The 26,878-nt window shown below is 48.3% G+C and overlaps 1 protein-coding gene and 1 pseudogene across 11 annotated transcripts in view; both read left to right on the forward strand.

The window, feature by feature from the left end:
- The first annotated feature begins 1,029 nt into the window (after positions 1-1,029).
- The window catches only part of ESYT3 (extended synaptotagmin 3), a 56,788-nt gene continuing 30,939 nt past the window's right edge, over positions 1,030-26,878 (forward strand). For all 10 annotated transcript variants that reach the window (XM_082461196.1, XM_082461195.1, XM_082461200.1 and 7 more), the window contains exons 1-2: positions 1,030-7,885; positions 26,792-26,833. In XM_082461196.1, the coding sequence (XP_082317322.1) occupies positions 7,559-7,885; positions 26,792-26,833 (369 nt within the window). In that variant the 5' untranslated portion in view covers positions 1,030-7,558. The remainder of the gene's footprint in view (positions 7,886-26,791; positions 26,834-26,878) is intronic.
- LOC309660497 (elongation factor 1-alpha 1 pseudogene) lies at positions 15,212-17,017 on the forward strand (annotated as a pseudogene). The gene has a single exon. The product of its transcript is annotated as an elongation factor 1-alpha 1 pseudogene (transcript).

The raw sequence follows: 26,878 nt of genomic DNA on the forward strand, positions 1-26,878 counted from the left end.
ATTTGTGTGAATGGTGCCCCCGGGCTGCACAGAGCTGAGCGCTTTCAGCACACCACCCCTCACTGCGTCCCCAGGAGGAGGACACGCCTCCCCTCAGGAGAAGAACCTGAGCTGCAGCGATGTTAACTCTCTCCAGTTCTCACAGGCCTGAGTGGCAAAGCCAGGACCTCAAGTGTGTCCTCCATGCGAGCTCCAAACTGGGATCAGAGAATCTGATCACTGCCTCGCTAACGACGTGGCCTCGGCAAGTTATTGCAGCTCTCTGGGCCTGGGTTCCGTCATCTGAAAAACAGGCTCATAAGAGTATTTACCGCTATTGTCATGAGGATTAAATGAGTCAATGCATTCAAAGAGCTTAGAATGCTGTGTCTGGCATATACAGAGAATGTTCTCGATACTTCATAGCTGCTGTTCTTGGCACTACCAGCATTATTTTCGTAGTAGTAGCAGCACTGCTACTAAGTGGGTATGTGTTATCCGCATTTGAGGTTCCCCTGGTCTGCTCCGAGAACGCCAGGGAAGCCGGGCCAGTGTCCCCCTTGTCCACCAGGTGGCACCATCGCAGAGCGGATGGGTCTCTTTCCAGCCTCACGGGGTTTGTACCGGAAGGCCGCCGGCTCCGCTCCCCGTAGGAGTCCTAGGGTATCAAAAGTCAGACCCCTCTACCGCCTGCCCCAGCTCTCACCCTGCCCTCTGGGACTTCCTGCCCTCTAGAAGGCCTGCTTGTATGCAGCTTAACGTACACCCTGGGGACCCTGGGTCTGGAGTGTAGCAAGTTCACCGTACATTTGGCAAATGGTTCACACAGGTCCAGGCTGGAGGACCCTCTTAGGAACCGTTAGATGAACCCCTCTGGGTCTAAACACCCACCACCTTGGGAGACCCCAAGTCCCTGGCCTCTGTGGGACACGATCCTCTATCGTAGGTGTCACCCAGGCAGGAACATGAGGAGCAATCTCCAGGTGAGTAACAAGACTGTAACTGACAACAGATGCCAGATCAAAGAAACACAAACCCTGTGTGAAACAGAATAATTGGTTTCTGACAACACTGTGTGGGACAAGATGCTAGATAGAGATTCTCTGCTGAAAACTAGGACTGCTGTCTGAGGTCAGGGGAGTGCTTTTGCCTGCTTCTAGTCACAGGAAGAAGAAGCTCAAAATTATATCAGGTCCCTGAAGAGTAGAGTGGAGTACGTTAGTAAAAAATATATATTAGCTAGCCAGTCAAGCCAGAAGAATAAAATTAGAACATAAGCTTCCCAAGGCAAGAGTTTTGTCTGTTTTATTCATTGCTTTATCTCCTGTGTTCTATGCAATGTCTGACACTTAGAAGACCCTCAGTGAATACTTACTGAATGAGTGAATGAAAGAGCCAAAGATGAAGGTAGAATTAAACACCAGATTGGAGGATCTAGGCCTGTTTTTGGAAAATGAGAGGAAATCAATTTTTCACAGGTTACAAGATAAAGGAAAGGATATTGGGCAAAAATCAAATAAAAATACTAATATCAAAGCTTTCAGATCATGTTTCCACACTAAAAAAATCCACTAATGGATTATAAGTATAGTCAGAATTTGAATTATTGACAGATATTAAATGATTATCGACCACAACAGGTATAAACAACTAATATATACCAGCAGCCTACTCTTTTCAATTGAGGAATGATAGTTGCAGGTTTCCTTCATAATAGTAGGGCCTAAAGAAACATTACCAACACACTTAAGGCAGATCTAATAATTCTAAAATATGTATATATGCTTCTGGAAAGATAAAACCTTTTTGTAATCAAAAAAACTTATTCTGCACGTGACAACATTCATGGATTTATTTCAGTCAGGTGCTGTTAGTGGGAAGTAGAAGTGGGAGACAAGTGTGAATAGAATAAGGGGCTGGGGGTCTTGGACACTCTTCCTGGAGATGGGAAGAGGCCATCCACACAATAGGCTGGATGCTGGTGAATTCAAACAAGAGATCAAGAAAGTCTCACTGCAGTGGTCACTGTACCATACTTCTTTTGCTAAAAGTAAGTCCTATTCTCACATTTCCTGGCATTTTTCATTTCATAATTTGAGTGGCAGATCTCATGTCTACTTTTACTTTTGCAGAAAAAAACCTGAGAACTTTGTTTTCTGCTGGCCTCATTTAAAATGCATTTACCATCTGCAGAGTAACATACTCTGAATGATGAGCTACCTGGAAAACTATTTTGGGTTCTGACTTTTTTTTCTGATTTTTTCTGATTTTTTTTTTTTTTGGCCTTGTCTGGCTCCAACAATTCTAGTGGTTGTTTCCTCCCCCACCTACTGCTACCACTTTAATGAGCATATGGATGTTATTTTGATCTCTTTGTTTTATAACCAACTATAAAATAATTTCCATATTTAATACAGACCTCATAGAGATTTTGTGGGAGTGATACTGGAGAGCTTTTGAGTTTATATTATCCTCATTTTGGAGGAAAGAAAGAAAAAAAAGAACCACAATCAAAACTAACTCTACTTATATGTCTTTGTACAAATAGAGAAAGAGAAGTGAGGAAAGATATAAACTAAACAGAAGCATTGATCCCACATGGAGTGCATGATTTTAAACTTCTTTATATACCTTTGTATTATTTATTAAAGCAAGCATGAATTACTTTTATAATTTCCTGAACGTGAATAAACTAAATTTGACAAACAAATGAGAAACATTATGGTGTTTCCTAAAAAAATTAAACATGGAAATACCACATGATTCAGCAATTCCACTTCTGGGTATGTACCCCAAAGAATTGAAATCAGGGCCTCAAACAGATATTTGTACACCAAAGTTCATACCAGCATTATTCATAAAAAGCAAAAGGTGGAAACAACCCAAGTGTCTATCAATGGAGGAGAGGATAAACAAAATGTGGTATATACATACAGTGGAATGTTATTCAGCCTTAAAAAGGAAGGAAATTCTGACACATGATACAACATGAATGAACCTTGAAGACATTGTGTTAAGGGAAATAAGTCGGTCATAAAAAGATAAATATTCCACTTATATGAGGTATGAAGAACAGTCAAGTTCATAGAGACAAAAAATAAAATGGTGGGTGCCAGAGGCAGGAGGTAGGGGAGAACAGGGAGTTATTGTTTAATGGGCACAGAGTTTCAGTTTGGGATGATGAAAAAGTTATGGAAATGGATGGTGTGATAGTTGCATAATGATGTGAATGTACTTAATACCACTGAACTGAGCACTCAAAATGGCTAAGACATTAAATATCGTGTATTTTATCACAATAAAATTTTTCTTAATTATACAGGGACTTCCCTGGTGGTCCAGTGGTTAAGACTCCGTGCTTCCACTGCAGGGGGCATGGGTTCAATCCCTGGTTGCGGAACTAAGATCCCAAATTCCGCATGTAGCTCGGCCCAAAAAAAAAAAAAAGAAAAGAAAAAAAATTATACAGATAATACACAAAAACATTCTTGCTATAATAAGTCAAACAATACAGACAAAACTAAAGTCTTTCTTGACAACTTTCCTATCCGGATACACAGCTTTAAACACATTGGGTCTTACTTAATCCTCATCACCAGCCCATGATTTAAGTATTACTACGATCTCCATTTTACAGATGAAGAAACTGCCCTGCAGAGAAGTGAAGGACCTTCCCTGGAGTCAGAAAGTCCTCCAGTCTAGATTAAACTCAGGCAAACGAATTACAGACTGTGCTCTTGCCTCTCTCTTTGTGTCAAACTCTGGCTGGGCACGGAGGACATAAGATCTATTGGACACAGCCGCTGCCCTCATGGAATTCTCAGGCTGATGGAGAGGGTAGACAAAATTACTCCAGCCCTACGTGCAAATGTAACAGTTAAACTAATGACATCTACAGAGCAGAGGCTCTCTATCTTTCTGTTCCAAAAGAGATGCTTTTACTAGATATTATTTCTTTTAAAGATGAAGTTGTATGGGCTTCCCTGGTGGTGCAGTGGTTAAGAACCCACCTGCCAATGCAGGGGACACAGGTTCAAGCCTTGGTCCGGGAAGATCCCACATGCAGTGGAGCAACTAAGCTCGTGTGCCACAACTACTGAGCCTGTGCTCTAGAGCCCCATAAGCCGCAACTACTGAGCCCACGTGCCACAACTACTGATGCCCGCGCACCTAGAGCCCGTGCTCTGCAACAAGAGAAGCCACCACCATGAGAAGCCCACTCACTGCAACAAAGAGTAGCCCCCGCTCGCCACAACTATAGAAAACCCACGCACAGCAGTGAAGACCCAATGCAACCAAAAATAAATAAACAGATAAATTTTTTTTTAAAAGATGAAGTTGTATGTAGACTTTTTGTCTTTTTTAAAAGTTGGGTCTCAACTCAAATGGCACCTCCTCAGAGAGCCCTTTCCAAATTACTTGGGTTAAAACAGCCCTCTGCCCCTTGCCAGTCACTCTCTCTCATACAACTGACTGCCTTTCCTCACAGCATTTTCCCTTACCTGCTATTTTCTGTTCTTTATTCGCTTGTTTGCTGTCTGTGTTCCCCACTAGAATGGCAGCTCTGTGAGAGCAGGGATCTTGTCCGTTCTGTTTACACTGAATCTCCTGTGGCTAGAACAGTGCCTGGCTCTTAGTCAGTGGCTGTATTAGTTTCCAAGGGCTGCCATCTCAAAGTACCACAAACTGGGTGGCTTAAAACAACAGAAATTTATTCTTTCACTGTCCTGGAGACTAGCAGTCTGAAATCAAGGTGTTGGCATGACCAAGTTCTCTCCAAAGGCTCTCGGGAAGACTCCTTCCTTGTCTCTTCCTAGCACGGGTGGTTGCCAGCAATCTTTGGCCCTTGGTTTTGTACTGCATCACTCCAGTTTCTGCTTCTTTCTTCACATGGCCTTCCTCCCTTTGTATATCTCCTCTGTGTCTCTGTTGCCAAATCTCTCTCTTTATCAGGACACCAGTCGTTGGATGTAGGACCCACCCTAAGCCAGAATGATCGCATCTTAACTTGATTACATCTACCGAGACTCTATTTCCAAATAAGATCCCATTCACAGGTACCAGGGGTTAGGACTTCAACATATTTTTTTTGCGGGGGGGGGGGACACAATTCAACCCACAATAGCAGTCAGTAAATATACTGAACAAATAAGCTAGCGTTCTCTGGAAAAGTGGTATAATATGATGAATTCTCAAATGGGTTCAGGCAAAGGGTCTGGAAGGCATCATTTCCCCCAGGTTTTGCTATGATCAAACAGAACATAAAATGTCTTTTGCTGGCTGTAGTAACCAAAGTAGCATGTCCAGGTCAAGGAAAATAATGGCTTCAATGTTCTAGGCACAGATGTGACCTCAGGTGGGATATCGAGTTTTAGATGCCATATTCTCAATGTTCTTATATATTTAATTTATGAGAGTAACGTAATGACATTATAAATAAATTTAGAAAAGAGAGAAAAGAAAATCAACCATAATCCCACTTCCCTAATGTACCTTAGAGGAAATTTATGTGGGGATCATTCCGGTTAGAGGGAACAGCAAGTACACAAGCCTTGAGGCATAAATGAGCTTGGTGTGTTCAAGGAGCAGAGAAGGCAGTGCAGCTGGGGTAGCCACGTCCCGCCGGCTGTTCCAGGTCTCATTCTGGACATCAGCTCCCAAATCAACAACCTTCCTTCTCTGGTAATCCTCCCCAAACACACTAACCCAGGAGGGGGCTGTGGTGTAGACCTGGTGTGTGTTAAGAGGGATGGGGATAATAGATACAGTTGGGTCCTCTCTCCAAGGCATTTGGAATTGGGAAGGATAAGGGTCAAGCAGTCTCTCTGTGAAGCTCTGTGACCCTGGAAGCTGTGAGGAAGGTGCTGTGTTCTCCACTTCAGCCAAAGGCAAAGGAGGCAGGTCAGCGAGGAGAGCAGCAGGGATGCTGAGCCGCGTCTAGCCAGTTAACTTCCGGGTCCATCCATCATGGGAGTCAGCTGCATCCCTGCCTCAGGTTGCAGGGGCCTTCCCTAGAATCCCTATCATACTTTCTCATTCCTTTAGCTCAAGCTGACGTGGGTCAACCACTAGAGCAGTGTTTTGAGATCGGAGTTCTGTGGTCAAATAATTTGGGAAACAGTGGGTTAAATCAAATATAATAGCTTTTTATCTGCAGGACTTCTCAGAGCCTTTAATAGGATTAGGTACATTCAAAAAGGAACTCTCCAGAAAGGAACTCGAGTGAGATGCATTTCCTACATTGACTTCCTAGATTACGCTGGGAAATGTAGTGTAACAGGATGTTAAGCTGGGAGATTTCAGCTTCTGTTTTGGCCAGTCCTGGAAGACCAAGAACAACAGAGGAGGGTCCAGCTATTCTGACCACTAGGAACACACGTGTTGCTGAAAAAACTCATCACAGCCAGTAAAAAACTCATCCAGGAAAGAGGAAGGAAAAAGCCAGAAAGACAGACAGACAGAGAGATACCTGAAGGACAGAGGAAAAGAGAATTCAGTTATATCGTGCTTGCTGTCCATTGGGTCTGGTCCTTCAATAAAACTACTGAAAGAGTGTAGAATAATTCCAAATCATTTGTCAACTCCAAAATCACATTCTAGTAATTGACGTGCCCACTCAGGTGAGCCGCCTAAAATGTATGTCATCCACAAGACTTTCACCTGCTCTGATCATTCAGAAAGGATTAGGTAGAAACCTTGGGCTTCACAACTGGCCGCCAAGCACCCCAGGGCTTGCTCATTATTTCTCTTGTTAGTCACCATCGCTTGCCGTACTGGGCGCCCCAAATGAGGAGGACTGGCCCGGCCCGGGAAACTCCCGATCTGATTGATGCAGAGAATGATGTTCCAAACTAACACCCAGCACAGAGGGTGGGAGTGCAGGGTAGAGAGTGCTGTGGGGCAGAGGAAGGACCCTGAGCTCGACCAGGTGGGGCGGGGTGCTAGGTCTAAGCTTTATAGGTGCAAGAGGAGGGGGCAGCGATACAGGGCTCTAAGGTCCACCCAGGGAGCTCAGACACAGGGCCGGGCCCACCCTGGGGCTTGGAGGCCCTCGAATGGCCCAGGTAAGAGCCTACTACACTCGCCTGCATATTGCAGACTGGGTGTAGGAAACAGGTTTTAGGTGATGTTTATCCATGACAAGCCATTTGTCCACATGCCTCTGTGAGTCATCAACTGCCTGGGGTAGGACCTGGGTGTGGCAGCTGCAACCTCTTCGGACGCCTGCGCGAGACATTGTGTCTGAAGGCTGCCTCAACCCCAGGTTTCTTTTTACACCTCCGCGGCGCCAGCTGAGCAGCCTGACCCCGCCCCCTTCCGCCTGGGCCCGCCCCCGGGGGCGGAGACATCCGGAGCTGCGGGCTGGGCGAGGAGGGGAGCGCCGCGACGGCGCAGCGCATTCCCAGTTTAGAACTCGGAGTTCGGGGCGCGGAAGCTGCGCTGGCGAGTCAGCCAGGGCAGGTGCGGCGCGGCGCGGCGGTCCGGTCCTCCCCCTTGGAGGACAGATGTGCCTGGGCGTCGAGGCTCGCTGACCTGACCTCAGGTGAAGCTCTCGGAAAGGGCGGACGGAGACGAAGAGATGCCAGCGGAGGAGCCCTGCGCCCCCGACGCCCCTGGTGCCCGGGGGACCGAGTGCGCGCCGGGCCCCGAGCCGTGCCTGTCCAGCCAGCTGCTGCCCGAGCTCTACACCTTCGCGGCGCGCGTGCTGTTCTACCTGGCGCCCGTCTATCTAGCCGGCTACCTGGGGATCAGCTTCACCTGGCTGCTGCTCGGCGCCCTGGGGTGGATATGGTGGCGCAGGAACCGCCGCGGGAAGCTCGGGCGCCTGGCGGCCGCCTTCGAATTCCTAAACAACGAACGCCAGTTCATCAGCCGCGAGCTGCGGGGCCAGCACCTGCCCGCCTGGGTGAGCCGGGCCGAGCCGGGCGGGGGTCGGAGGTGGGGCGGATGCCCTTGAAGGTTCGGAAGGAACCTGCGGTCTTCCGGGGAGCTGGGGCGCGCAGACCCGAGGGAGGGAGGGAGCCTGGAGACCCGCACACCTGGTCCCCCGCGGATCGCGGCGCACAGACCCTAGGGGCGGTGGCCATGTCCCTCGCCGCGGCGCCCCTCGGCCTCATTGCCACTTCTGGTCCGGCTGTGCTGGCAGCGGGAACCTGGGTTTCACCTGAGGGCCCAGAACCTGGGAGAAAAATCACGGGCGGGCCACACCCAGGAGAAAAACAAGGGCGTCTGGGACTCTGCAAAGTTAACTCGTGAGGGAAGCAAAAGACACTTCTTCCACCCGCCTGTTGATTGAAAGAAGAAACGCAGGGCACAGCACTGACGAATACAGCTGTGACAGAAACTGCAGACTGGTTGCCTTTGGCAGAGGCCCGGTCAGAGGGAGGGGCTAGAGATGGGAGTGCCGGAATGGGGCTGCCAGGGGGGAGAGGAGAGGCCGGCGGCCGCCGCGCTGGCTCCCGGGCTTCTCCCGCTCCCTCGCCTGGTAGAGATGCTCAGACGCACCGAGACACACCCACACACACATTCACACTCTACAGCTGCAAACCATCTCCTGGTGTGGAATGGCCTGGACTATGGCTTCTCAAAGGCTTCTGGGTCCTGAGAATCGCCTGGCCCACTTAATAAAAACAAGTTTTAGACCTCACCTCACAACCCCCAGGTGGGACTAAGGAACTTTAGTGAGTCTTATGATCAGGTGAGTTTGGGAAACAACTGCAAGAGGGGCATTCAGTCTAAGACTTGGTCTGCAGCAAACCCCCTTCTCTGGGTGATGAACTGGTGTTGGTTGTTTCTGATTTCTTCCAGAAACATTCAGGCACACAGGGAGAGGTGTCCAGAGGCCACCAGACCCCTCATTTCCTCTGGCTTGAGGCCTGTACTCTAAAATCCAGCCAGGCTATAGGTTCCTCACACTTGCCCATGACAGTAGCATCTGAAGTGGGTTGAGAAGATATTAGAAAGGCCTATGTATGTTTATTTTATGTTAAAAGAGAAATTAAGCCTTATTGCATTAGTTTTCCAGGGTTGCCATAAAGTACTACGGAGTGGGTGGCTTAAACAACAGAAATGTATCAAGATCAAGGTGTCAGCAGGGTTGGTTTCTTCTGAGGCCTCTCCGTGGCTTGTAGTTGGCTATCTTCCCCTGTGTCTTCACATGGTCTTCCCTCTGTACTTACCTGTGTCTAAATTTCCTCTTCTTATAAGGTCATCGGTCAGGTTAGATTAAGGCCCACCCTAATGGCCTCATTTTAACTTAATCACCTCTATAGAGACCCTATTTCTAAATACAGTCACATTCTAAGGGACTAGGGGTTAGGACTTCAACATATAAATTTTGGGAAACACAATTTAGCCCATAATACTAATATATGGATTGACAGTAAAGCTTTGTAAATAGGTTTACATATATATTGGGTAGCAGCCATGGAGACGGTGTTTGGGGCCTGTCTTCGCCCAGACCTTGGTTTTCTTGCATGAAAGGGGATTGATGGCTTGTGATCGTGGAAAATGTGGACCCAGAGAGCAGGCTTGGACCTGTTCACACTCCTTATTCACTGTTGAGGGAGCCCAGGCTGCCTGTCAGACCTCTGTCGTGACCCCATGGCAGCCTCAGCCCACGAGGGTGGGCCCGTGATACCAAGTGACAGCCCTTTCTTTCTGCCCCTCCCAGTGTTAGGGAGGCCTCCAGACACTTAGCTGTATGCAAAGGCAACGTTTCTGAAATTGGGGTAAGAATCAGATCCTGTAGGGGCCTTGACACCCCCAAACCCCAACCCCCCCCCCCACAAATGCCATAGAAACCGTTCTGGCTCCTCTTGGGGGAGGGGTCCCCGGAACTACATGGACGTAGCCAACAGGGAGCTCAGCCTGATGGATGAGACAGAACACAAGACAGTATCTCCTGGTTCTCACCCCATAAACCACACCCCAGGCCTGACCCAGCTGGGTGCAGGGACACACAGAGGAAGGCGATGGTGTCTCACCTCCCAAGAGGGCAGTCTGGGGCAGGAGGCAGATGCGTAACAGGTAGTTGCCATAGAGGTCTCAGGGAAGCTGGAAACGGGAGTCTGAACAGGGTCCAGTCCAGGGTCAAAGGCCTGGAGGGAAGGATACCCTACCTGGTTTCCACATCAGATTGTCCCCAGACCACAGCCTCCTGCCTCCTTGGCAGGGTCCTGGGAAGGGCCTGGCCTCCGCCTATGTTCTCCAGACCCTTCTGGCAGGCTTGGCTGGCCAGTTTGCAGGGCCAGGGCCTGGATAACCTTTTGGATTGAGGCAGTGGTACCGCAAAGGGCAGTCCAAGCAGGTGGCAGCTTGCGAGCACGGCATGGAGGCGCCGTGTGGCCGGTATCTGGGGGGTACCGTGTGGTTCGGCCTGGCTGGCGTGTGCGGTGTAGGCTGAGGGACGGGGCCAAATTGAGGCAGGTCTGATGGAGGCTGGGGCTGATTCTGAAGGCTGAAAGGAGTCTGGGCAAGGTTTTGGAAAGGCCCTGGAACAAGCAGCATGCAGGGAGGAGTGAAGCTGGAGGAAAGAGACCAGTTGAGAAAGTGATTTGAGCCAAGATGGTCATAGTGGAGACTAAGAGCTGAGGGTGAGACCTGTGCGGAGTGGGACTCCAGGTGCTTGGCAGCCTCTAGAGTGCAGTGAGGGAGGGATCAGGGTCTTCTGCTTTCTGATTTGGGGAGCTGGGTGCCCATTCCTGGGACTGGGAATCCAGAATGTGAAGCAGGTCTGGGGAAGTTGGTTGTCTGTGTGAACACCTGTGAAGAGCACGCACATAGATGTAAGTGTGGGCTTTTGGACCCGCCTCGTGAAGGTTTCCAAGCCCAAGGATGATTTGGAAAATCTGGAACCTACTTGATTCCTTCTTCTGGCCTCTCCCTGCCTCCTGAGGACACGCACTGTTTATGAAGACAGAGAGACGTGGCTCCCGTGTGGTAGGGACAGAGTGACCCTTGTCCACAATTTCAGAGCACAGTGTCTCTATCTTACACGTGGACCTTTCAGCACACCTTCTTCCTGTTTTGAGAACTGGTGTTCTTGCATGAATGGGGATTGATGGCTTCTGACCTCCTTTGAGAAGTATTTTTACTAATTAACAGATGGCAAACCAGTAGTCAGGGGGTTGAAGAAAAGGTCTTGAGGGCCTCGCAGCCGTGCAAGTCATCACCCAGCACCCAGTGAGTGAGGGTGGATCCCAGCCCCCCTGCTGCTTGCCCGGCTGTGTGTGCATCTTGCTCTAATTTGCACCAAGTCCCTGTGAGGGGACGGAGGCCAAGGCCAGGCTGAGCCAGAGCCCAGAGGCCATTGCTCTCCCCTGCCAGGCCACGGCGGTCCGTTCTCAATGGAGCTGTTCTTTCCAGCCCCATTAGACTCCTTCTCAACACTTCGCTCCAAGCTGCTGCCTCCAGGTGATCAGAGAGGTTGCTTTCCCTCACTGGGTCTCATTGTCCCCACCTGTAAAAACCTGTTAAAGGAGGTTGTCTCTGGTCCAACGTCAGAGGGACCTGCTCCGCCTCTGGTTCCCTTCCATGGAACACACAGCTCAGGAAAGGATTCTTCTGCTTTAGAAGGGGTCACGGGTGCAGATGCTGGGGAGCCCCTTGGCTTGTGGACGTGGCCCGGCCACATGGAGAGAAGGCAGTTCATCTTCTGAACGGGGGAGCGGCTGCTGCCTGCTGTTTACATGTGAATGCTCCTCCCACTCAGTTTTGTTTTTTTTTAAGAACAAGTTCTCTGCTATTTCTTTTTTTTTTTTTAATTAATTAATTAATTTATTTTTTTGGCTGTGTTGGGTCTTTGTTTCTGTGCGAGGGCTTTCTCTAGTTGTGGCAAGCGGGGACCACTCTTCATCACGGTGCGCGGGCCTCTCACTATCGCGGCCTCTCTTGTTGCGGAGCACGGGCTCCAGACGCGCAGGCTCAGTAATTGTGGCTCATGGGCCCAGTTGCCCCGCGGCATGTGGGATCCTCCCAGACCAGGGCTCGAACCCGTGTCCCCTGCATTGGCAGGCAGATTCTCAACCACTGCGCCACCAGGGAAGCCCCACCACTCAGTTTTTAGACATATTTTTCAAGAAATAAGGAGCCTCTTCGATCAGCCCACCTTGCCAGGGCTGGGGGCCGTGGACAGCACAGTGACAAAACTGGAGACCTTGATCCCACAGAGCCGGTGACACCCCAGCTCCACCACTCACCTAGCTGTCGGCCTCAAAGGCTCAGTTTCTACACGCGTTTGCGATGAGTTGAGTCTGAAAAGCTGCTTGTTCGAAGCCTGGCACGAGTACATGCTCAGGGGCTGTCACTGTATCCTCCTCAGTTTCCCAGGCCTCCTAACTCTCCCTTTTTCTAATATGAAACTCATTACCAAGTGGTCCAGCAGCAAACGTGGCTCCAGGGATGGACGGCTGCCGGGGGCAGCGCCCGTCAGAGAGTCCAGCCTGGCCCTCAGCCCTTCCTGGGGTTCCATTCATGGAATTCCAGCTCTAGCGCTCCAGAAACTTCCCGTCTGGTCTTCAGAGTCAGTCCTTCACGCTCTGGGCTCCTCAAGACCCTTCCTGGGGTAACTTTTGCTGCTTGATGCCTCCCCGCCCCCGAGGCTTGGGCCCTGGCTGGAGCTCCGAAGGCTGCCTCCTGGATCTGTGCACGATCTGCCCTTCCCTGCCCCGTGTTTATGGGTTGCTCGTCGAGCCCGAGACAGCAGGCAGAGCTGGCCCCTCTGTGGGAATGTCCCCAGTGACTTCGGGGGAGCCACTGGGAGGTGTGAGCTGTGCCCCGATGACCCGTGAAGGCCACCACCCAGCGACACAGAGGAGCAGGGGGCTGGGGCCTTGCCTTCCCTTCTGCCTGCTCCTCCCACCCCGCCATTCAGAGTTACTTATCCTGGCGGAGTCCCAAGGATTTTTAAATCTCAGGAAACCTAGAGCTCATAGCCCAGAAGTGTCCCCATGTGCTGGAGGAAAGTGCTTCCCCACTCCCCCTCCTCTATGGCAAATAGCGAAGAGACAGTTAAGATGTTTTCTGCCCCAGTGGGAACTATTAAAGGGACAAAGCCCCGTTCTCTTTACACACCCTGTCACTTCAAGTCAAGGGGATGAGACTTGAGTCCCTCGGGCCACACTGGGAGTCAGGGCTCAGCTCCGGTGTACCCTCTCTCTGTAGGAGGCCAGCTGGGACCGAGAAGTCCCATCGCGGTGTGCCCGGGGTCACTAGTCCTTGAAATGCTCACAGTGAAAAGCCAAGGAACTCCTCCAGGACATGGGGTGTTTCAAGACCCCAGATTCACCCACTCCATTCTTTTGCCCATACTGTGTTTACTTTTTAAGGTAACTGGTTAAAGATCTCATTTTTCCGGTTATAAAAGTGCAAATATTCCCATGTTAGAAAATTTGGAAATGGTCTACAAGTAAATATTAGAGTAAGCATTTACATTCCTGCCATCTGGAGATACACCCTATGTTTGGGTGCACTTCCTTTGTATGAAAGGTCTATGAAAAGTTTTTTGAAAACTTGTACCTTTGAAAAATTTTTTGTTTTTATGATGTCCTTAACATTGTCTTACAAACATTCTTCAAAAACATTCTTAAGGATTATGATATCCTTAATACGAATAGACCAGAAGTTGCCGACCATTTCTCTAACATCACTATTTTGGTTATGTCCCAGTTTGCCCTGTTTCTGTGGTGGGCCGAGGTGGGTGGTGTTTCCTCTGTCTGTCTGGAATTTCTCCCTTGATCTGTCAGTCTGACTCCCTTGACTCCTCCTTCAAGTCTAAGCTCAGGCACGCACACTGGGACCTTTCTCTCGCACCCACTCCACGTCCCGTGTTGATTTGCACTTACCTATTTTTATGTCCAACTTTTCCTCCAGATCGAATGTTCTTTTCAGGTGTGTTTCTTGTTCCTCTCTGTACACTCAGCTCCTCGCTCAGTGCCCGGTTCATATAGGCATTCAATAAAAATCTGTGGGGCTTCCCTGGTGGTGCAGTAGTTAAGAATCTGCCTGCCAATGCGGGGGACATGGGTTTGAGCCCTGGTCCAGGAAGATCCCACATGCCGTGGAGCAACTAAGCCCGTGTGCCACGACTACTGAGCCTGCATTCTAGAGCCCACGAGCCACAACTACTGAGCCCACATGCCACATCTGCTGAAGCCCGCGTGCCTAGAGCCCATGCTCTGCAACAAGGGAAGCCACCGCAATGAGAAGACCGCGCACCGCAACGTAGATTAGCCCCTGCTTGCCGCAACTAGAGAAAGCCCGCGTGCAGCAACGAAGACCCAACACAGCCAAAAATAACAAATAAATAAAAATAAAATAAATTTATAAAAAAAAAAAATCTGTGGCATGAATGCCGCAGTGAACGTCTGCAATGTAAATCTCAGTCCCTGTTTCTCCAGTTCTTTACACAGATTACACATTAAACCGACCCGTCAAAACTTAAGGACTTTAAAGATCCTCATTCCCACCTCACCTTGGCCTTATCAGCCTGGAGGAGGAGGAGGAGGAGGGGGAGGAGGAGGAGGGGGAGGAGGAGGAGGGGGAGGAGGAGGATGGTTGGCCTTTTACTAGTTTTATAAGTAAGAGGATAAATTTTTTACCCTCCAGGCGGTACCAGGCCTAACTGGATCACTGAACTCTCTGGCGACTTAGGATTACACTCAGGTCTCCTCGAAACGACTCTGCAGGTAGCTCAGGGCAGTCCGTCTCTGCTCCGAGCCCGTATTCCTCAGCAAGGGTGACAGGCTCCTGGCACCCGCATTCTCTTCACCGATGACTCTCTTTGGAGTTTTATCTGCTCTGTCATCCTGCTGGGTCCAGCCGCCTTAGGCCAGTTCGCAGGCTGGGTGTGCTGTTAAGGAATCTATGGATTCTAGAACAGTGCTAGACAGAATTCCAAGCTGGCAAAGCAGTTGTTTCCCTTAAGGCACTTTTAGTAGGGTGATGTTAAGCAGAAGAGTTGGGCAGATTTAAAAGCAGTTTTCATGGTTAAATGTTTACCTCCCAAGAACAGAGAAAAAAAGGGATGAAAGTCAGTGCTTCATCAGGAGAAAAGCGAATGAAATGAGGGGCCGTTTTCTGGTAGAGGAGAAACCGCTGCAGAGACACCCACAGAGCAGGGCCTGTCTCAGGAGGACGACAGCCCAGCGTGGCCTCCTTGTGTCCCATCCCCATCCCTTCAGGTCACCCGGAAAAGGGTCTCCTCTCTTCTTTGCGGGTGGGGCGGGGGTCGACAACATCAGTGGAGTCAGCAGGAGTGCGTGTATAAGAATGCCCGTTGGGCTTTTTTGCAACGGGTTTGCCGCCGGGACACAGGTGTCGTGAAAACCACCGCTAAACCTAAGCAAAAATGGGAAAGGAGAAGACCCACATCAACATCGTTGTCACTGGACACGTAGATTCAGAGAAGTCTACCACTACTGGCCATCTGATCTACAAATGAGGTGGCATCGACAAGAGAACCATTGAAAAGTTCGAGAAGGAGGCTGCCGAGATGGGAAAGGGCTCCTTCAAGTATGCCTGGGTCTTGGACAAACTGAACGCTGAACGCGAGCGTGGTATCACCACTGATATCTCCCTATGGAAATTCGAGACCAGCAAGTACTATGTGACCATCACTGATGCCCCAGGACACAGAGACTTCATCAAAAACATGATTACAGGCACATCCCAGGCTGACTGTGCTGTCCTGATTGTTGCTGCTGGCGTTGGTGGATTTGAAGCAGGTATTTCCAAGAATGGGCAGACCCGTGAGCGTGCCCTTCTGGCCTACACTCTGGGTGTGAAACAACTCATTGTTGGAGTTAACAAAGTGGATTCCACTGGGCCACCCTACAGCCGGAAGAGATATGAGGAAATTGTTAAGGAAGTCAGCACCTGCATTAAGAAACTTGGCTACAACCCCGACACAGTAGCATTTGTGCCAATTTCTGGCTGGACTGGTGACAACATGCTGGAGCCCAGTGCTAACATGCCGTGGTTCAAGGGATGGAAAGTCACCCGAAAAGATGGCAATGCCGGTGGAACCACACTGCTTGAAGCTCTGGATTGCATCCTCCTACCAACTCGCCCAACTGACAAACCCTTGCGTTTGCCCCTTCAGGATGTCTACAAAATTGGTGGTATTGGCACTGTCCCTGTGGGTCGAGTGGAGACTGGTGTTCTCAAACCTGGCCTGGTGGTCACCTTTGCTCCAGTCAACGTGACAACTGAAGTGAAGTCTGTTGAAATGCACCATGAAGCCTTGAGTGAAGCCCTTCCTGGGGACAATGTGGGCTTCAGTGTCAAGAACGTGTCTGTCAAAGATGTTCATCGCGGCAATGTGGCCGGTGACAGCAAAAATGACCCACCGATGGAAGCGGCTGGCTTCACAGCTCAGGTGATTACCTTGAACCATCCAGGCCAAATCAGTGCTGGATATGCACCTGTCTGGATTGTCACACAGCTCACATTGCTTGCAAGTTTGCTGAGCTGAAGGAGAAGATTGATCGTCATTCTGGGAAAAAGCTGGAAGATGATGGTCCCAAATTCTTGAAATCTGGTGATGCTGCCATCGTTGATATGGTTCCTGGCAAACCCATGTGTGTTGAGAGCTTCTCTGACTATCCTCCTCTGGGCCTTTTTGCTGTTCGTGACATGAGACAGACGGCTGCTGTGGGTGTCATCAAAGCAGTGGACAAGACGGCAGCTGGAGCTGGCAAGGTCACCAAGTCTGCCCAGAAAGCTCAGAAGGCTAAATGAATGTTATCCCCGATACCTGCCACCCCAGTCTTAATCAGTGGTGGAAGAACGGCCCGAGAACTGTTGTCCCAATTGGCCGTTTAAGTTTAATAGCAAAAGACTGGTTAATGATAACAATGCATCGTAAAACCTTCAGAAGGAAAGGAGAGTGTTTTGTGGACCGTTTGTTTTGTGTGTGGCAGTTTTATTAGTTTTTAAAATCAGTACTTTTTAATGGAAACAACTTGACCAAAAATCTGTCACAGAATTTGAGACCCATTAAAAAAGTTTAATGAGAAAAAAATAAATAAATAAAGAATGCCCTTTGGGGGACTTCCCTGGTGGTCCAGTGGTTAAGACTCCGCGCTTCCAGTGCAGGAGGTGCGGGTTCGATCCCAGGTCGGGGAGCTAAGATCCCACATGCCTCATAGTCAAAAAACCAAAACATAAAACAGAAGCAGTATTGTAACAAATTCAATGAAGACTTCAAAAATGGTCTACATCAAAAAAAAATCTTTAAAAAAAAAAAAGTCCTTTGGAGCAGAGGCATGAGGCTTTCTTTTTTTTTTTCCTAGCAAAGAGGGTGTGTACCTGGGTCTTTGTACATGTGTACATGTGATTCTGTGGATGGGTCTGTAGTTGTGCGTGTGTGTGTGTCTATGTGTGTACATGTGTCTTTGTGTGTCTGTGTATATCTTGGTGTGTCTGTCTGCATGTGTGTGTGCACCCACCTCTGTATGTCTGTGTGTCTCTCTGTGTCCGTACACACCTGCTTCCACGGGAGGAGCCACCGTCCCTGTGCGAGGGAGCGAGCAGGATTCACCTAGTGACAGGCAAGTCTGTAAGTGAAGCTCTCCAATCCCCCTGCCTCCTGAGAGGGTCTGGTGGCCAGAAGCTGCTGTCCAGGCCTCTCACACCCCAGCCCATCTGTGGACCCCACCCCCCAATGGGATGGAGCTGTCACTCTGGCTCCATTTCCTCAGCTGCTGTGGAATCATTTTTCCTAAAGAGTTTAAGAAATAAAGCACGTGACCACCTAAAGGGAAGCACCGATGTGGGCCATTTTGGTGGTCTCTGCTAGTCTGGAATTCTTAGACTCGGTCTGATTTCCAGTCTTTCTCTCCTCTCTAAGCTGTCATTACCACCACTCTCTTGACAACGTCTAAAAACACCATCATCAACTTATTGGCCCACTTTGCCTGGAAGGCTTTGGCCCAAGGGCACGAAAAGCAGCATGACTGTGTTAGTTTAGGGAGGCCTGAGATGCGGGCTGAGGCCCCTGCTTGTTGAAACTTCCCCGAGGGCTCCTGCAGGCGGAATAGCAAGCATCTGAGATCCTGGTGACTTGACCACGGCCCGACAACTTTCGAATTTTCCAGGCCTGCTTTGGGGAAATGCTCATACCTGTACTACGTCAGTGAGAAGAGTGTTCATGTTTCTGTGGAGACGAACCTTCAAGAGCTCTGTCTCCATTTAGAAGTAGATTTTTGTCCATTATCTCCGTGATTGTAGATGCTATGGGCATCACAGGAATGAGCAGCTTCATTCCTCTCAGTCCGGAGAAACCTGAGGCTGCAGGAAGGGAGCGAGGACACCCAGGGACAAGGGCAGTGCCTCAAGCTAGGCAGAATTGTGACATTGTGTTTTTCACCTGTTAGCTTTTGCCTCCCTTTGCTCTTTGTGGCCCAAAAGATTTGTCAAAGAATTGAGGGCCATAGGCTGCTGGTAGGAATTTGATGTTCTCCTAGGAGTGACAGCTGGAAACACAGGCTGTGACTCTCTAGCCCTGGTCAGGAACCCCAGGGAGCAGAAAAGCCACCTAGTTCCAGGGCTGGAACAGGTCCTCTAGCCTGGGGGGCCCTGTGTGCTCGTGCTTCCACATCCTCCACCGCCAGGATCAGGACGAGCTGGCGAGCTTGTGAAAGATGCAAGTCTCCAGCCCCCAACCAGGAATCCACATTTTCACCAGCTCTCCAAGTGGTGTTTTTATACAGAGAAGTTTGAGAATCGCTCAAACTCAGAGTCTAGCCCTTTGCGTTGCCTGGTGGTGTGAGTGTCTCTCTTCCTAGCTGGTCCCAAAGACACCCGGCTACCCCCAGCCTCATGGGAATTGGTACAAAAGTGACTTTAGGACTCAGTCTGAGAGTGAGCCATGTGGCTTCTTCTTCTGCCTTCCCTTTGTTTATCTGGCAAGGGAAAGCCACAGACAGAGGCTCTGACTGGGCCGCTTTGCCCCACCTCACTGTGGAGCTCCTGCATTGGGCAGAGTTTCCCGTGGTGCCTCGCGGGCATTGGGCCCAGCCTACTTCTGGCTCATTATCTGGGGGCACAGATCTCTCAGCCAATAAGCGGAGGCCAGAGAAACAAGAATCTACGGGGTCCTTCCCCCTCCACCTCAACCACTTTCGCTGTGTTATCCTCTTCTCATCTTCCGTTCCGCCTTCTCAGTGGTCTCCCAAAGTGCAGAGCAGCAGGCACTAGGAGACCCAGGGGATTTGCCGGGCTTTGGGTCAGAAATGGACACACAGCCCACGTGATCTTGTTCTTGGCATGTACCTGAGGTCAGAAGTGTCAGTGTTCGTACCTCTGACGTCTGTACAACTTCCATCAAGAATCACCATTTCTGGAGCATTTACTCTGAGTCAGGAAGGGTACTGAGCACCTGGCATGCATTGTTTTATTTAGTTTTCTCAGGAACTCTGTGAAGTTGGTAGTGTTGTACCCGTCTTGTGGTTGAGAAAACTGAGGTTTAAAGCGATGGAATTTTTTTCATGGAAAAGACTCTGACAAGTACAGGTTTCTGGTAACTGACTGTACTGCTGAACTGAATGAATAAGCATTTTCAGAACTCTGATGAAAAACTGATGAACTCATAAAAGTGCTAACAAAAGATCAAGATGAAAAAAAACAATTAATTACATGGGACTGAGTGAACTGATGAGGATGAGTATAATTTTTGTGACTTTCTGTCTGAATTTAAAAAAAAAAAATCCCACAAGGACTCAGAGGCAAAGAATATACAAATCAATTTTCACTGCAAAGTAAAGGAGCTGTTACAGTGGAGGATTACTGGACTGAATGTCAATATTATGACATAGTATGAGTGTGTTTCATGTTTGGTAATTGCAATCATTGTTGCTTTTGTTGTGGTCATTCATGTACAATGCTTGGTGTCAGTCTATTTATCTCTTGTAAAAGTAAAATACAGTGTGTGTGTGTGTGTGTGTGTGAAAAAAAAAAGCGATGGAATTTTAAATGCAAAAGGGATAGGTTAGAAAAACACTGAGAAATGGACTTCAAATGTTGACATTTCAGATGGCTTAAGCTTAGGGAGGGGAAACAGATGAGAAAAAGATTTGAAGGCTGGGCTCAGGTGAGAAAATCTGAGTTCTGGTCGCCTGATTGATCTTGGCAAGTGCTAGTCTCTGAGCCTCTCCTCATATGTAAAACGGGGATAATTGCATCTTTGCTGTTCACTTTATACAGCATGAGGAGGATCAAATGAAAGTGTCTGTGGAACCCTTAGCTAGAAAGCATGGCCTACCGGTGAAGGCTCAGGTCCCATGAGGGCAGTCCTCTGTCCAATTAGACTTTCTGTAAGAGAGGAAAACAGTGGTATGTAATGTTTTCTTAAGAGGAGTGAGTGGTGGAGTGGAAAAGCACAGACAGACCTAGATCTGGGTCACAGCTGTAGCACTCCACAGCTGGTGATTCTAAGTAACCTCTCAGCCTTAGTTTCCTTATCTGGAAAATGGGTCTAATAAGGGATTAAGATGAGTATTAAACAACATGAGATAACATGAACTCAAAAAGGCTGAAAGTAGGATGAAAAAAATACAACTGGGTAACTTTGAAGCAAAAGATAGCTGTAGTAGCAATTTTCATCTTAGACAAGATAGACTGTAACTTGGATATATCTTTAAGACAAAGAAAGATGTTATATGCTCATAAAAGGAGCCATAATTAAGAAATAATCATCATGGCCCTGTATGTAGTGCATAATATAAACCTGAAATACAAACCAACAGCTAATAGAACTGCATAGAGAAGTAGGTAAATCAGCAGTTTGGCTTGAAATTTTTCATATATTCCTCTTTGAACATGGAAAATCAAGTAGACAAAAAGTAAGCAAGGAGAAAGACTATTAAAAGGAAATGATTAATAACTTGATCATACATGGAACAACCATAGAAATTAATCATGTACCAGGCCACCAAGGAATTATCACTATATTCCAGTGAATTGCCATCCTACAGAGTGTTCAGATCATAAAGAAATTAAATTAGGAAACAAAAATAGGTATAGATATCTCATGCGTCTAGATATTTTAAAATATTACTATTGTAAAAAATCATTGTTTAAGAGGAAGTCATAATGGAAATTACAAAAACTGAGAGCTGAATAATGATGGAAAAACTGTTAAAAATTGTAAGGGAATTTATAACTTTGAATTTATCATGAAACAAGAAAAACTGAAAATAAATGATTCAACTCTAAAACTCATAGAGTTGACCCTAAGAACATAAAAGAACAACAGATTTAGATCAAAGAAATAAGAAGGAAGGAAGGAAATGATAAATATAGGGATAAAAATGAACAAAAAAATTTTAAAATAAAGGTAAAGGGGAAAGAAAATTATTAACAACTGAAGTTCATTCTCTCAAAAGATTAATATAATAGGCAAAACTTTGTCAAGCTTGATCATGAAAAAAATAGAAAAAGATGAAAATAAAATATAGAATGAAAAAAGGTAGAAATAACTACAGATATAACATTAAAATAATAAAATATTGTAAATGACTGTATATCAAGACATTTGGAAACCTGGATGAACTAGATACATTTCTAGAAAAATACAAATGCCAAGATTACCAGACTAAGATCAGTAGACCTCGAATACACCATTAACCTCTAAAGAGAGACATGGTAATTTACCACCCCCAAAAGTCTCAGGCTAAGATGGTTTCAGAGGTAAGATAGACTAAATTCCATCGATCAGATAATTCCTATATTTACAAGTTGTTTCAGAAAATAGGAGGATAAGGATAGCTGTCCCACTCATTTTACAATTTATCATAAAATCTTTATACCAAAACCAGATAGGAATTGTACAAGAACAAAAGCTGTAGGTATCACTTTGGATCATTAGTGTATAAAGCCTAAATGAAATATCAGGCCAGCTAAATATTTCAAGTAGGGTTTATCCCGGGAACTAGAGATGGTTCTGTTTTAGAAAGAAATATCAGTTAAGTTGACCACATTAATGGCTGAAAGGAAAAAAAAAAAATATGATTATCTCAAGAGATATGAGAAAGTATTGAATATAGTTCAATACCCATTTATAATGAGAGCTCTTGGAAATTTAGGAATTGAAAAGAACTTCCTCAGTCTGATAGAGGCTGTCCTCCAAAATCTATAGCAAAAATTGTGCTTAATGGAGAAACTTTCTTTTGTGGTCAGGCACCAGACAGAGCAGCTTGCTATCACCAGTGTGCCTGCGTAGTACCAGAGGACTGGCCAAGAGAAACAAGCAAGGATAAGGATGGGGAGTGGAAAGAAAAAAATTGTTATTATTTGGAGATTATAAATGTATGTAAGTTACCTATGAGAATTAACAAACAATTAGAACTAGTAACAAATTTCAACAAAAATTGCCCAGAAAATGAAATACCATTTTTAATAACTATAAAACCCACAAAGTAATCTAACAAAAAATGTACAGGACTTTGGTAGAAAAAAGGTTATGATCCTAAATGTGAATACAATCAAATGTGAATAAATAAAGGGAAATATTCTGTTCATGGATGCAAAATGTAGTAAAGAGATCAGTCCTCCCACAAATTAATCTATATATTCAGGAATACAACAATCAAAATCTCAGGAGGATTTTGGCGGGGAGACAGACTGACAAGATGATTCTAAAATTCATATGGAAGTATAAATACCTACTATTATCTAAATCAGTTTGAAAAAGCAAAAAGAGGGGAATCACCCTACCCAGATCATATTGTGAAGCCATAGAGATTAAAACAGTGTGGTACTGATGCAGAAACAGGCAAACAGACCATGGAGGTCAATGCCAAGTCCTGAAACACACCAAAGTACACATGGGAAGCTGTTGTGTGAGGGAAGTAGCTTCACTAGTTAGGAGGAAACATGGGCTTCTTTCTTTTCCTCCCTCCCTCCCTCCCTTCCTTCCTTTTTTGTATGTCATTATAAAATTGCCTTAGTGAAAAGAGAACTACCATACGACCCAGCAATCCCACTACTGGGCATATACCCTGAGAAAATCATAATTCAAAAAGAGTCATGTACCACAATGTTCATTGCAGCTCTGTTTACAATAGCCAGGACACGGAAGCAACCTAAGTGTCCATCGACAGATGAATGGATAAAGAAGATGTGGCACATATATACAATGGAATATTACTCAGCCATAAAAAGAAACGAAATTGAGTTATTTGTAGTGAGGTGGATGGACCTACAGTCTGTCATACAGAGTGAAGTAAGTCAGAAAGAGAAAAACAAATACCATATGCTAACACATATATATGGAATCTAAAAAAAAAAAAAAAGGTTCTGAAGAACCTAGGGGCAAGACAGGAATAAAGACGCAGACATAGAGAATGGACTTGAGGCCATGGGGAGGGGGAAGGGTAAGCTGGGACAATGTGAGAGACTGGCATGGACATATATACAGTACCAAATGTAAAATAGCTAGTGGGAAGCAGCCGCATAGCACGGGGAGATCAGCTCGATCCTTTGTGACCACCTAGAGGGGTGGGATAGGGAGGGTGGGAGGGAGACGCAAGAGGGAGGGGATATGGGGATATATGTATACATATAGCTGATTCACTTTGTTATACAGCAGAAACTAACACAAAATTGTAAAGCAATTATACTCCGATAAAGATGTTAAAAAAAAATTGCCTTAGTGAGAGTGTGGAGAGAAATTATACGCCTATCTCACCTGCTATAAAAAAATTCCAGACAGATTTTAAATGCAAAAGCTAAAACACAAAACCAGTAGATAAAAACATAGAATAACTCTGAGAATTTGGAGTAGGGAAAGGTCCAGATTATAATGGGCGAACAGACTCATCTGTCTTCATGGAATTGAGGAAGCACTGGGTGTGAGCAGTTGCTCCGTGAATGGCAGCCTGTCTCATTTCCTTCCCTGGTCCAGAGCTTACTCAGGGGCAGTCACAAAGGAGGTGGCCCGGCTCTTGTGTTGGCTCCCTGGGGAGGGATGACATGGCTGAGATTCGGACCCAGGGAGGCCCTACAGGTGCCTGAGGCAGAATAAGGTGTCTTGATGGTCTCTTATTTTCTTTGTCTGAATCGCTGCTCTGGTCAGGGGTTCAGACTCACTCTCTGGGGGAACCTCTTAGACAGGAGCCTCAAATACAGGCATGGGTGGCCAGGAGAGACCATGACACCGTCCTCAGAGTGGGCCCTGGGCATTCCATTGCTGTCCTCAATGTCAGGGTGAGTGTGGGTCACTCTAATGCAGGGTTGGGCAGGTCATTGGTACCTCACATCAACCCTGACTGAACTTCAGGATCACACCAGGAACTTGTTAAAAATAAATTGGAAGGCCCCGCCCAGGTACACTCTGATTCAGTAGACGTGAGGCAGTGCAGGAATATTCATCTGACTAGATCCCAAGTGTGGGCAAAGGTTGGACCCACCAAGCTGGATCACCTTTCCAGGGTTCAGCAGATCAGAGCTTCTCAGCTTCCAGGGGTAAGAATCACCTGGACGGGGGTGCAGGACGTTGGAACAGGTATGCACATAGAGTGTGCGGGGACGGGATGGGAAATGCAGTGTTAGGACGGAAGGAAGGGTGTGAGGGGTCCAGCCAGTAGGCTTGGGCACAAGAGGAGCGGAGGCACCAGTGACAGCCCCACTGTAACCAAACTCTCCCCTTTGTGGGGGTCCCCCTCCCCCTGCCTTGGTGCTGATCCTGTACTGGAATAGCCTGTTAATTGCATGCTTCCTTCACCAGCCTGAGAGCTCCTTGAGGACAAGAACCTTGCATTCGTTCATTCCTGCATGCATTCATTCCACAAATAGTTATTAAGACATTCATACGCCAGGGACAGGCGCTAACAGGAAGCACGGCTGAGTCAGCCACCAGGGCTTGTGGTCTGGTAAGGAGGCAGGTGGGAGCCCCAGCGGCTCTAATAGGTGTGTTGAAAGCTGTGATGGAGAAGCAGCAACACACACTAGGAACACCTAGCCCCAGCTTGAGCGATCTGGAAAGGCTGCCTGGAAGAAGGGACGTCTAAGAGGGTGGTGAATGGAGCAATCAACGGGGAAGAAAGAGGTCTGTTTCAGACCCACGTGCAGGAGTTTTTACTTTAGTGCTGGGCAGTGAGTGTAACAGGGAGCAATGGAAGGGTCTCACGCTACACTTGGCTGGTGCCCAGCATGCGACCTGACCCAGGGCGGCTGCACGGCATGTGTGGTGAGCTGGCCGGGCTGACCCTGGCTCCTGCCCCCCTACTCCCCCCACGATTCCCTTCTGTTCCTGGGCTGGGCTGGCTCCCCTTCTGGGAACCAGGCAGTATTTTTCTGGCAGCACCTGGGAATATTAGACGCTTCTCCAAGTTGGTATGGACCACTGCCCAGAGGTGGGGAAACTGAGGCTGGGAGAATGGCGTGATGTCCCAGGAGTCTCAGAAGCGCTGAGTTCCTCTGAACTGTCAAGGCTGTTAAAAACTGCTCCTGAGAGAATGAAATCTCTCTCCGTCTCCTCCTGGGCGAGCGGCCTAGGCCTAGGTCTGCGTTTGGGTCCTCGGGGCATCCCCGGAACTAGCTCAGGGCCTGGCACTTGGCAGGGCTGCACCAGGTGTGTGAACTGCGTGGACGCGTTTACTCAGTCCCTGGACAGCGCGCCTTCCGAGCCCCCAGGTGGGAAGGGCAGGCCCTTTCTCCACCTTCGGAGGTCCCAGGCCCACCGTGAATCTGATCCGGAGTTGGCCTCGTCCTCCGGGGACTTGCAGCAGGGTGACAGTGATGGCCGTCCCTTCTGTTTTACTGACCCGTGCTCTGTGCCAGGCACCCATACACTCTTACTCTGTCCATCCCAGAAACCCTGGTGGTGGTGCAGGGGGCCCTCGTCGGGGCTGGGTAGTGCACTCAGTAGACATATTCCGAGACGGAGACTTGTGGGGAGGGGTTCAGCACCCTCAGAATCAGGTTACGCGAGGGTTAGGCGACAGGATTGTCAATTCCCCTCAGGGACCTCCCCCCCCCACCCCACCCAAGGGATGTGGCGGGACTCACCCAGCAGGCCCTGGAGGGAGCTGTGCTGTGACCATAGGATCTGGCCCAGGGGCCTCCCTGCCGGGGACGGGGGGGGGGCTTGGGGGGGGCCCCTGAGAGCCGAGGAGGGGCACGTCCACTCCCCAGTTGCCCCTGGAAACAACACGGTGCCCTTTTTGGCCTTTTATATTGGCACCAGTTACCTCTGGAGTCAGCACAATCACAATATATTAAGTGAAAAAAAGCAGCCTGCAAAAAAGCACTGTGACCTCAATTTCTGTGAAAACTACACATACTTGTTTCTGGAAAAGACTGGAAGGAAACGCATCAACCTGGTAATGACAGTTATCACCGGGCGGCATTCTCTCATAAAATATTTTCCCTTTCATTTAGCTGTATTTTCTAATTTTTTTCTACAGGGGCTATGATTACTTGTGTCATTAAAGAGAATAAGGGGGACAGACTCTGCAAGAAGCAAACTCGGGTGTCACCCTGGGGAAGGCCTGGGTTGGGGCTCTGCACTTCCACTGGGAAGGCGGGCTAGGGGCGAGGGGAGGGCGGAGGGTCGCCGCAGAACTGCCCCTCTGTGCTTTCTGAGCCAGGAGCTGGCGGCCGAGGCCAGGTCAGTGTCAGGCCGCACGTGGGCGCCTTCGGGCTGGCTGCCCCCCGCCTGGCCGCCTGCTGCACTCCTCCTGAGGGCAGGCCGGCTTCCAGTTCCCAGGGTAGGTCGGTGCAGCTCTGTGCTGGGGAGTGGGAACCCGCCTGGTCCCGCAGGGCGGGCCGGTCTCAAGTCTAACTTCCCCTCGGGGCTTCTGTTCCCTAGATCCACTTCCCGGACGTGGAGCGGGTCGAGTGGGCCAACAAGGTAAGGCCAGGGCCTGGGGGCAGCGGCCTCACTCCAGGCTTCGTC

This window comes from Balaenoptera physalus (genome assembly GCF_965194825.1).
Source record: "Balaenoptera physalus genome assembly, chromosome: 4".
Classification (NCBI taxonomy): Eukaryota; Metazoa; Chordata; class Mammalia; order Artiodactyla; family Balaenopteridae; genus Balaenoptera; species Balaenoptera physalus.